The sequence below is a fragment of the Kryptolebias marmoratus genome, linkage group LG21 (genome assembly GCF_001649575.2).
Source record: "Kryptolebias marmoratus isolate JLee-2015 linkage group LG21, ASM164957v2, whole genome shotgun sequence".
In the NCBI taxonomy this organism is placed as follows: Eukaryota; Metazoa; Chordata; class Actinopteri; order Cyprinodontiformes; family Rivulidae; genus Kryptolebias; species Kryptolebias marmoratus.
In genome coordinates, this window is record NC_051450.1 from 7,596,954 (window position 1) to 7,609,034 (window position 12,081).

General features: G+C 38.0%; 1 protein-coding gene across 1 annotated transcript in view; it reads right to left on the reverse strand.

Annotated features, from left to right (window-relative positions):
- cubn (cubilin (intrinsic factor-cobalamin receptor)) overlaps positions 1–12,081 on the reverse strand; it is a 63,448-nt gene that overhangs the window by 3,087 nt on the left and 48,280 nt on the right. Inside the window, exons 51-64 of the mRNA XM_017414114.3 lie at positions 11,352–11,501; positions 11,102–11,223; positions 10,696–10,921; positions 10,126–10,313; positions 8,994–9,150; positions 7,814–7,963; positions 7,463–7,648; positions 7,055–7,184; positions 6,089–6,306; positions 5,080–5,279; positions 4,662–4,824; positions 3,121–3,329; positions 1,095–1,239; positions 586–767 (exon numbers count right to left, since the gene is read on the reverse strand). Of these exons, the coding sequence (XP_017269603.1) occupies positions 586–767; positions 1,095–1,239; positions 3,121–3,329; positions 4,662–4,824; positions 5,080–5,279; positions 6,089–6,306; positions 7,055–7,184; positions 7,463–7,648; positions 7,814–7,963; positions 8,994–9,150; positions 10,126–10,313; positions 10,696–10,921; positions 11,102–11,223; positions 11,352–11,501 (2,426 nt within the window). The remainder of the gene's footprint in view (positions 1–585; positions 768–1,094; positions 1,240–3,120; positions 3,330–4,661; positions 4,825–5,079; positions 5,280–6,088; positions 6,307–7,054; positions 7,185–7,462; positions 7,649–7,813; positions 7,964–8,993; positions 9,151–10,125; positions 10,314–10,695; positions 10,922–11,101; positions 11,224–11,351; positions 11,502–12,081) is intronic.

The window sequence follows — 12,081 nt, forward strand, 5'->3', positions numbered from 1 at the left end:
TGACAACACAGGCACTCAGCATTCAAGAATTCCTTATAGTTGCCAAGAATGTGCAAACATAAGGCTCTAACACATGTTAGTGCAGCACACTAGTAATTTAAAAGAGTCTTGAATTCATGACCATCAACTCAACCAACACTAAACTAGTTAGATCACATCCACATATGAACAAGTTATGCGATATTTCCTGTTTTAGAGTAAAGTCCATTTTTTAAATGTCTAATCCCAGGAGGCTCTCCATAGTTTTCACATCACAGAAATCATAGAGCCAGGCCAAAATTAATGACCATTCAGTGTTTACACCATCTGGACTGGCCTGTATTAAACATTGATATAAACGAAATTCTACATTTATATGGTAAACACTAAAACACTGAGGATTTATGAATATATGACCATCTTTGGAAATATTTTGGAGTTTAACGGGAGATAAAAACTGCTAGACTGGTGCCTTTTAACATTCTTATACTTTACAAATGTCTTACTGGCTCAGAAATACAGAGAAACAATCACAAGTGAAGAATATATAATATGTAGGAGCTAAACAATGAATGGTTGTCTTAGGATAAATATTGGTAATTTTACCTCCAAATAGTCAAAATTACAGCTATTATGGCTCTCCAATTCAAAATTATTAAAGAAGAAAGAGATGTAGGTGTTCTGTGGGGCCTTTAGAATGATGACACAATCCATGTTGTGGGGGTAAATGTCAGGCCACCCCGGACTCTTCAGGTAGCCATATTCCTGTTCGTACGTTCGGCTACAGCCTGAAAACCAACACAACCAATGGTAAACCGCAAACAGTGCCTTTTGTGAACTATACAGACAAACTGTCTTTTATTTTGATTTTGAGAGCGAGACCAAATTCTCCTTAGACTGGGTTCAGCATTTAAATGTCAGAAACAGATATTTCAAAGCCTGGGAAAACTAGCCCAGCCTTATTATTTTTTATATATAAATTAACAAACTTTGCTTACAGTCGTTGTGAACAGTTCAGCCATTTGGGTTGATTTTGTCATAAATCAGTGCATTAAAAAAAAGTTGAATGATAATTTAATTTTATATCTTGCCACAGGTTTGCTACAGATACTTACTGGCAATTTGAAAGGTGAAACTGAGGCCATTTCCTGTCAAGTAGGTATCAGATTTGAAGTGCATAAGGATTGTTCTGCCATAACTGTAAAAGTCTGGTGGATGATCATCTGAGACACAGAACTTGTACGACTGTCCATAGTCTCCCTGGAATCACAAGAATCTTATCAAGCGACAGCAATAGACTGGTCTAACAAACTCAGATTTTCTTTGCTTGGCAGTGAAATATAAACTGCATAACCTGAACACAAACTAATTTTTCAGTGTGTGTCTCAATCTCTCGAGGAAATGTGCAGTGAGCCACATTTGGTTTGTAAATAAAAAAAAAATTATTTTCCACATGTGACCATGTTCTTTTGACAATAAGAACTAAAGTTATAAACAGTTTCTAACTTAGAATCCAGTTTTTGCTTAATACCAAAAATAACCTTTTTTTTTGCCACTTTCAGGTATCTGTCCGATTATGGAGATCCCATTTCTGTGTATGTGTTTTTGTTTTATGCTTGTTTCTTTGCAATGCCCCATACGTCAGTGCTCCATGGTAGACGAGCAATGGCGTCTAATACTAATGTTAAAACTCACTGTACACTGTCTGTTCAAGTTGGTGAGTCTGATTTCTTCTACTTCCTGTTTTCACTCCAAATGTTTGTTCCTTTAACTGCACTGAGAGCTGGTGGAAGTTAGAGAAAAAGATACTCAAATATACTTTGCTCCTTTATAAACAAAAAAATCAGCTTGAGTTTGTTTTACTAAATGAATTGAAACAAATTTAAATTGTTCTAGAGATGTAAATGTCTGGCTGTACACATGCTGAGACTGATAACTGCAGGATGGATAGATGGAGAGAGAGAGAGAGAGAGAGAGAGAAAACATACTTATTACATATATACAGATTTTCAGCTTCATAGGGTGGCAGAGATATGTTCTTGAGGAGTTTCTGCTCTGATTAATGGTTACCTTGACTCCTGCAAGAAAATATCTCCATGATTTGAATCAGAATCAGACTAACTGCTGCCAACTGCAGGCATGACACTGACTACTCATAATTACTTTAAATAAGTGTTTTGATAAAAAACCAAGTGTGTGTTGAGCCTCACTGTAGAATCACCTTTTAACTTAGCATGTGTTTGTATAAGTCTTAGGACTTTTGGTGTTATTTTTAACATATTAAACATATTTAAATAAATTCTGATAATAGTGTGTACCATTCCCTGCAAGCTCCTGGTCCTCCCTTGTGTTCTTTTTCACATTAATGGGAAACAGTGCTGTGAGGTTGGTGCATGCATGTCCTGGGAGGTGCTGTTTACTCCTTGACTCAAACCGTTGTGTAAATGTTAAATGATAAAAACAAACAGAACTTTAAGTAAAGCCTCACACAGAGGTAGAAATCATCTTGATCTAGTTAGCATGAGTAGCAAACAGCTACAAGACAGCTTAATCAGCCATATTTGAATCAGTCACCCTGACAATAATGTTTTTGACAAAATTTCAAGCTTAAATGATGACTTAAAAGATAAGTTGTTTAACAAAAGCTATCACATTCATATTCCTTGCACTGACTTCTTAGCACTGTTTTCTTACATTTAGTTCAACTCTAAAAAGAGTTTAATTTTATAATGTTGTGTAGTGTTAATATAAAACCAACTAAGAAAGTTGTAGTCTAGTGATGAACCTACTCTGCTCAGCAGTTTTTTCGATCTTTTGTAAAGACTTGTTGAACTGTATTAAGTGTACACTTCTGAAACAATAATAATGTGACAATAATTTAACTGTTGTTGCATAGTCCTGTGATACATGCAGAAACATTTTTATCTTTGAATAACTAATACAATAGGATTAATTTAATTTAATTTTAAGAAACAGCTAAAAAATTGATGCTACATGGACAAGAGTTGGGTTTTTTGGCATTGAAAAAGGTAAATTACATAACTGCACTGAAAGTGCTCACTATAACCATTGTTATTTGGTTAACAAAAGTTAGTTTTGTTTCCTCAGACCCAGCTCTTTTTGTTCTTAATCTAAACTCACCAAAGGCCAATCCTTCATATCCAGGTAGTTTGTAGAGCAACTTTGGCTTGGTTGAAGGACAATTGTCTGGACTGACACTTTAATGGTTTCTTGGGGTGGAGCATCGAGGATCCAGCGACAGGAGGTGAAAGGAGGGTAGACACCAGGAAAAGAGGGTGAGGTCAGGGTCTGTACAGAACTTGTAGCATTTAGAGTTCCACCGCAAATCACTGAGGAAAGGGAGAGAAAAAGATACATTTTAAAAATACAAGAAAATAATAATGTAGCTATAGCACAATAATAACATGAATTGCAATGTGTTTAAATCAACTGTTTACAAGTAAAAATTCATTTCAAAAAGTACATAAAGCTGGGCTTTATGAACAAGTGGACAGGAAAAAAAAATTCTCTTGAAGTAAAGTAGAAAAATAGGGTGAGATGGATGTTTTACATAACTATATATAAAAAAAAAATTCCCTTCTCACCCTCCGCGGGTGGTCTCGTTTCATCCTCTGAGCTCAGGTCCTCTACCAGAGGCCTGGGAGCTTGAGGGTTCTGCGCAGTATCTTGGCTGTGCCTATATATATATATATATATATATATATATACGTATAAAACATCCATCTTGCTCTGTTTTTCTACATGGGCGGTTCTACTTTACTTCAGGCTCCGGTCCTCTACCAGTGGCCTGGGATCTTGAGGATTCTGTAGACTATCTTAACTGTTCCTAGGACTGCACTCTTCTGGACAGAGATCTCTGAGGTTGTTCCTGGGATCTGTTGGAACCACTCCTCCAGTTTGGGCGTCACAGCACCGAGTGCTCTTATGACCACTGGCACCACTGAGGCCTTGGCGTTCCACAACTTCTTTATTTCTTCTTTCAACCCTTGGTATTTCTCCAGCTTCTTGTGCTCCTTCTTCCTGATGTTACAGTCAGTTCGGACTGCTACATCTGTCATTACTGCTTTTATCTGTAGCTTGTTGACCACACACTGTCAGGTTGGTTACAATCACCTGTTTGTCAGTCTGGATCTGGAAGTCCCACAGTATCTTAGCCTTGCTATTCTCCACCACCTTAGGTGAAGTCCATACTCAGTACAGATGTTCCTGTACACTATTCGAGCCACTTGGTTATGGTGTTCCATGTATGCTTTGCCTGCCTGCATCTTACAACCCGCTATTATGTGCTGGACTGTCTCAGGGGCATCTTTACACAGCCTGCATCTTGGGTCCATGTCATTATAATTTGTTTAATTATCTGACTAGTATGATTTATAGTAGTCACAAAAAAGATATGGGAAAAATTATATTTTGAGTTCATGGGCAAATTTATTTTGTGCATTGCTAGACTATAAGTCTCAGCCTATGTCATAACATTGTACGTTTGGAATTAGATTACTGTGTCTGAGTGTCATGTTTCAAATTTACTGACTCAGTGGCAGTTGGACATCTGCAGACATGTTTTTTTATGAGCTAACAAGAGATTGGTCTCTTTTCAGAAAAAGATGAGACCCTTCAATGGTAAAAACTGATTTGAGAAAGAATAAAGTACAGTATATTACTTGGTACTTCTCTGTAGGTAGCATTGAAACCTTGCTTCTGTACTGAGCTATCGGTGACAAAGTGAACCGTCAAGAAGTTTCCACTTGACAAGAAGTAGGCAGGAATGGAGACTCCACAAAAAGTCCCAACCAGAGGGAAGTTCATGTTGTCACCATCATACACCTAGTAGAGATACACACAAAGACTTAATTAGAACATTGCAAGACAAACTGTGCTATAATATAATTTAAAGCACAATAGTTGATAATGTTATTCACATGGTTTTATAAATGTGGTTAATGTACACTCATACTAATCAAGGCAAACAGTATTTGGATTACAATTCTACATCAACAGCATAAATGGTCATTGAATTACATTCAACAGAAAACAAAACAATATTATGTGCTTAAATAATGATGTGAACAAGATCTTTACTTTGACGTAATCATAGTAGCAATTATATGAGTTCTCGAGGTCAAAGGAAGTGAAGGTGAGATTGATAGCCTTGTTCACTGGCATCTCAATGGTCCATATACAGTTCATTCTGGGCTCATAACGTCCATCCAGGTTTGGATCTGGTGAACCAAATGTGCCTGTAGGTGAGGAGAGGTAACCACCACAGCCTTGAGCTGGACCTAAAAAAAAAAAAAATTAAAAGAAAATCAACAGTCAGTTTTTATAATGGGTTGATACGCGATACTTTAAAAGTTCAAGTTCTAAGTCTGTTAATAACAAAAAAGAAACCAGACACAAAAAACAAGTAAAAAATGTGCCTACTAGGAGGCACATTTGACAACTAGGTGGTTAGTAGCTTAGTCACATCAGTGAATAGACTAAAAAACAATATATATATATATATATATATATATATATATATATATATATATTATTGTGAATGTACAAAGGGTGGTATAAATGTGCACAGGGTTGTGGTGGTGGTATGTGGGGCAGTATAGGGATAAAGAAGTCTTATGGCTTATGGAAAGAAACTATTAATCAGTAAGTCTAGTTCTAGCTCAAATTGATCTGATCCTTTTACTTGATGGTAACAAGTGGAACAGATGGTAGGCAGGGTAACATACTGTATGCTGTCTAACAGCCCAATAATCCTTGAACCAAATCTTAGCTGGGACCTTTCTGTGTGGAGTTTATGTACTCTACCCATTAATGTATGTCTTTTATGTTAATTGGAGGTTCTAAATTGACTTAAAGTATAAAAGTGAGCATGAAAGGTTGTTAATCTAATTTGGTTTTGTGATGGACTGATGACCTGTCCAGGGTGTACCCAGTATTTCACCCCCTTGTGACCATGAACAGGATTATGTGGCCACATAAGATGGATGGATGAATGGTTCTTTACGTCCACTAAATTTCAATGTAGTTTAGACCATTTGTTTTATTCTATGTATGACAAATATGCATTTTTTATTTCAATTTGACTTACCAAGTGTTTCACTGTAAGTAGCTCTCCAGCCTAAACCGTTAATTGAGACATCTGTTCTAAAGACAATGTACAACTGGTTTGTGGAGGAGCGCAAATCAGGTGGGAGCACTGTGCCACAGAATTTCCCCAGCAAGGGTGCTAAGGTGTCCTGTCCATCATAGACTGCCACATAGTCATAGCGACATGAAGAAGATGCCTCCAGATGGAAGGTGTTAAACCTGTAGAGAAAGAAAAGGAGAACATGAAGGATAGGGACAATTTGCTGTTATTCAAGTTACAAGTGCGCCTCAAGTCTTCTTGCTCAGGTCCAAGTCAAGTGCAAGTCAAAGACAGGAAAAATCCAAATCAGGTTCAAGTCACCTCAACAACTAAACATTCTAGCAACATAGGAGCCTTTCTTCTGACTCCTCCTAAAGCTAACTTCCAGAGCCCTCTAGTTGAAACCTCTTTTTGAAAAATTATTCTATAGGCTCTCCTTAAAGCCTTTATTACTTGACCATTCATCTCATAAAATTTTCTTTCTGTTCCCACTTTTTTGTTCTTACTCTTATCTCATCCCTCTTTCATTACCCCTCACACTCCAAGCAATGTGGGACATATGCAATGGAGAACACTTTGGGCCATTTAGGCATACTAGGGTAACCTTGCAGGGCTAGCAACGAGTTTGGTTTTTAAATGAGTGCCACAGTGTTCAATCCTCCCACATTCCAACTCCAGTAACAGCTCACAGTGAAAGGTGACTCAAAGCCTTCATTGCACCTCATTTTCTGACCATCTTTCAGGGTCAGAATAATTTGCTGTGGCTAACCTTTAGTATTCATTTGTGGGTGGCTCAAAAGAAATAATTTGAAGGCTGCTTCTGACCCTTGAGTCATATTCTTATTATGTGTGGTCTAATACAGTATATAATGTTCCCCCTCTAGTCCTGCACTTCAATTACTGCAAGAAATGCACTCAAAGTCTTACTTGAGATCAATCACTCTGTTTGCTTGGACACTGATATGGTAGGTGCAGTTGATGTTATGGTGGTAGTTCAACATGGAGAGTCCTGGACTGCTCACAGTACCTGCAGTGCTGTTAAAAAATCCACCACATGCTGTAGACACACATACAGAACACACACAAAACACAATATGTAGTATATGGCATTATATGTACACTGGTATAATCTATAATTTTTTTTTCTTCAAGTGCAGGAGGTTTCAACTAAAATCCTGAGAGGTCTGCGCAAAGAAAACCTTCTTAGCCAAGATCCATCCTTCCATCCATCCATCCATCCATCCATCCATCCATCCATCCATCCATCCATCCATCCATCCATCCATCCATCCATCCATCCATCCATCCATCTTCTAGTTTATTTACATTACTTACGAATGGTTCTGTATTCAGCCATAAAGCCACTGCTGGTGATCAGAGAGTCAGAGTAGAAGTGGAGCAACATGGGACCAAAAGTGGAAAAGGGACCTGGAATGGTTGTGCCACATAAAGTGGCAATAGCAGTGCCACTAGTAGTTGGGTTATAGATCTTGAGACCATCATACAAGCATGTGGAGTGTGCTGGACAAAAGACAAGTTATATATTTTTATCAAAAAAAGACTTTAGGCAGAACATCCAGTAATTACCAAAGATCATCTGGACATGTTCAAACTAAAATTTCTTAGAAAAAAACTGTTTGGTCTACCAAGCAATATGTACAAATATGTGCTAATTTCAACACATACCTTCTAATTGGAAGACCTGAAAGGTGAGGATGATCACAGTCTGCTCTCCAGCATTTATACTGTAGTTGCAGTTAGAAAAGTCAGGGTAGTCAGCTGGAAAATTTGGAGAGACCACACGGCCACTGGATGCTGTGAAGTTTGCACCACACCCTTATGAACCAAAGAGATTAAACTTTCTGAGTATTTTGTTGGGACTTGAAATCACAAACATTACTGCAGTTTTTCTTTAAAAAAAAAAAAAATAAAGTAGAACCTACATTCAAAACAAAATCATTCAACCCCCTTTCTTTTTGCAGTTTATTTTGTTTGCATTAAAGCTAACTTTCTAATAGTAGCTGATTCTAATTCTAGTCATTGCTCAGCTTGTTGATGCTTAGTCTATTAGGTTCAAGCCGACTCATTTGAACGTTGTCGCTTAGCCTGGTACCTACTGGTTGAGTATTTTATTGTTTTCATGCAATGACACTACTTTAGGAATTCATCTTTCGCTTAACAGAGTGCAGCAAGTCAGGAAACACACTTATAAGCACCTAATAGCAAGTTATCTTATCACTGACATGTAGTTGACCATGCCCTGTGTGTACACGGGATCTGATTGGCTGTTGTTAACCTTTCTAAGCTGGATTACACCTAACTTGTACACTGTATAATGGAACTAATACAGTGTTAATCTTTTTTTTCAGGCTAGAAGGGTTGTCTTTGCAGTCCATATCCAGTCTGAGGATCACCTGTTGATGTCACCAGTGTTCTAGTGTATTTGTAAAGCTAAAAGGCCCTTGCAATTTTGTGACACTCCAGCCTGTGTTGCAATACCAGGTGGTTGTTCAAATGTGACAGGTGGAAAGGGCAAACATGTCTTCAAAATGGGGAGTTTCTGAGTACCTTAAAGCCCCCCAAAAAACAATTAATTTGAAAGGAGAATAATAAAGATAAGAAGAAGCAGAAAAAGAAGAATAAACACTATGATTTTGAGAGGCCTTCACCACTCTTGCAGTGCTTGGGCCTAGTAATAATAATTGAGAGAGGACAAGTGTGAGTACATCAATGTGAATGCCAGAATAAAGATTTTCAAAAGACAAAAATAAAATAAAATAAAAAAGATCTTAAATCTCACTAAACACATAAATCAAACTTTAAATGCAATATTTAGTATGGAAGTGCAAATGAAAGTGATTCTTACGGGTGCTGAAAGAAGCAGAGAAACCTTTCCCAGTGGTCCCAGTGGATTGAAATCGACTGGAGATTATGTTATACGGAGCAACAACAGGTCCTGGTGCCACTGAACCACAACTTGTCACCAGCAGAGCCTCATCATTTTGGGAGCTGCCCGACCACATCTGCAGAGTCACAGAGACTTAAAATTATTGTTTTACACTGAAAGGTCACTGTACATATCCAACTAATGGGTTAAATCATGTAATACAGTGAACAACAAGGCTCTAGATTATTTAATTATCATTTTAAAACTTTCCTCATTAGTATGTGATTAGGGATGCAACAGGATATGGAAAATCTAAAGAGTTAAAAAAATAAGACAACTGGACTTTTGTGTTTTGCTTTTCATCTGAGGAGTATTTTCAGTTCAACAGACAAGAGGGGAGTTCCAAGCTATTAAATGCAGTGAGGTGCTCTGATGATGCAAGCTAAAATTACACGCAAATTATTCCCCTTATTTCTTCTGTGGGAGTTGGACGGGACAGGAGTGGAAATCCACTCCCGTGTCATCCTCTACTTCAGAGTTGCCCAGGGAGAGAGGTGCCAGGCATTTGTGACGATGCTCACAAGGCCAGGCATAGCACCTTGGTGTTGGAATTCTACCCAGTGAACAAGAGGGTTACTTCCTGGAAAGAGTGCCGTCTGGTGATTCTTTTGTCATCATGGGTGACTTCAGTGCCCATGTGGGCAATGTCAGAGTCTCCTGGATGGGTGTGATTGAGAGAAATGGACTCTAAACTGAATCTGAATAGTATTTTGTTGTTGGACATCTGTGCTATGCATAGGCTGTTTGCATAATCTGGGGGAGGTTGGGGACAGAGTACAAAAGAACCATGTTCAGAAACCCTATTGCAAATGTGGCTTCCAGGAGCTGTGGCATGAATTTGTGGGATAGGATTTTACTATGGACTGTTATCTAATATTTTCATCTTAAAACTATGGGTAATCATACAGTGCCATTAACTCAAATTTAATATTTTCTGTTAACTAACTAGAATGACCCACATAGAGTAAAAGTAGATTGTATTTCTCCATTTGATTTAATCATAAGATAAATAATCGTTTGAAAAACTCATTCTTTAAATTAGTGTTTGTACCTTGATGTAGCTATTCTGACAGGCCCCAGAAGAATCTGGAATCTCAAAATTACTGTTAAAGCTCATCTCCAGGTGGTTTCCTTCATGAGCAATGACCTGCCAGATACACTCCACATTGGCTGGGAAGTTTTGGGGATAATTTGGTGACTTGATTGTTCCAGTATCAGAATGAATCACACCTCCACAGCCTGGGGAAAAACAGTAATATATGATTATACAAAATACTATTGTGTAATTACAAATGTTCAAAAATACAAGGCAAAGAGATATCTTTCTTTTTTCATAAATACGATTAATCTCTGATACCAAAATACATCTTTAGTATAAAAAGACACTTGAGAGTAAGTGCATATGTGTTTAGCACGTTTTCAGCTCCAGCTTCAGGGGGAGCTCGAAATAGAGTTGCTGCTCCTTCTCAAAAAAGTCAGCTAAGATGGTTCAGAAATTTGATTAGAGGTTTCTAAGTTAATCAATATGGTAATAAAAAAGCAGGGATTTAAAGCATATTCATACCATAGACTTTAAGAACTAAAGCATTTTACTTTAAAGCATTTTTCTGTAAAATCTCACCAGAAGAATCAGCAGACCAGGTGGCAATAAAACCACCTCTGGACACACTGTGGTCAGCCAGGAAAACTACAGCAAGTTTATTGGACCCTGACTGAATAGTTCCAGGAGAGGAGGTACCACAGTACTGGCCAATAACAGGGGAGCCAGGTGAGCCTCCATTGAAAATGGTAACAGAGTCCCAGTTACACGTGGTATGTGGCTCCAGGTTGAAATAGGTGAAAGTCAGCTGCAGAAAAAGACATGTGAGTGACAGACCCAGTCAGTTTGTACACAATATAGAGCCTACAGAATGTTTGGCCTTGCTAAATTTCATCAATATTTGATCACATGGTCATTTCTGCCTGAACAACTAAATAAAACAAAAATCTTACAAAATTTGTAATTTAATTCTGTGTCACAGACTCACTGTGATAGTGTGGCCAACTGGAGCTTCTAGCAGCCAAGCACAGCGACTGGGGCTGGGATAGATGTTGGGATAATTAGGACTGGATAACACTCCTCCTATACCTGTTTGCCATCCTCCACATTCTGCACAAGAGAGAATAGTGTAAGTCACTGTTGGTCACAATATCACTAACACTTTAGAATAACATCAGTGTCATGTTTCTGAATGTAATCTATGGCATATGAAAGCAATTAGGATGTTGTGGCCTTACCAGAGAATAAGTATATGGCTTTGAAGCCCAAGTCACCCTGAGATGAGTCAGTTTGGAAATTAACCCAGAGCTTTGGTGTAAATACAACAATGGGAACTGGAGGGGTGGTTTGTCCACAGAACCTGGCCAAAAGGTCCCCGTCTGAGTCACCTGAATGGTAGTGCACACAGTTAGACAAGACAAACATGTAAACAAATAAAAACTAAGGACTGAAAACCATTCACCATGGCTTTCCTATACTTGCTTTTCTTTACTTATGCTGGGCATCTTTAGTGTAATGACAGGGTGACTGTTTTCCAATCAGAAGATTAGGGCATTCAATACCTGTCCTAATACCAGGGTTTAGTCCTAATCACAGGTTTGGTGTACATCTTCTTCAATAAAGCATGATGTTCATTTAGCAAATTTGTGTTTACTATTTGGAGTAAAATAAAGACAAACATATGATTTAGGGCTGGGTAAATGTTTGACTGACTAGTTACATACAGTACTGTTTAGTGATAAATAATCTGCATTTGTATAGAAATTGTTTTACAATGTCTTTTTCATTACCACATGGCTACCATGCAAAGTGATTCCAATGGGAGTGACCTTAAAAACACCAAACTCGCCCTACTTTTTTCCACATGGGCAATTCCAGTTTACTTCAAACTCGGGTCCTCTACCAGAATCCTGGGAGCTTGAGGGCTCTGTGCGGGACCTGTTGGAGCCACTCTATCAGTTTAGGGGT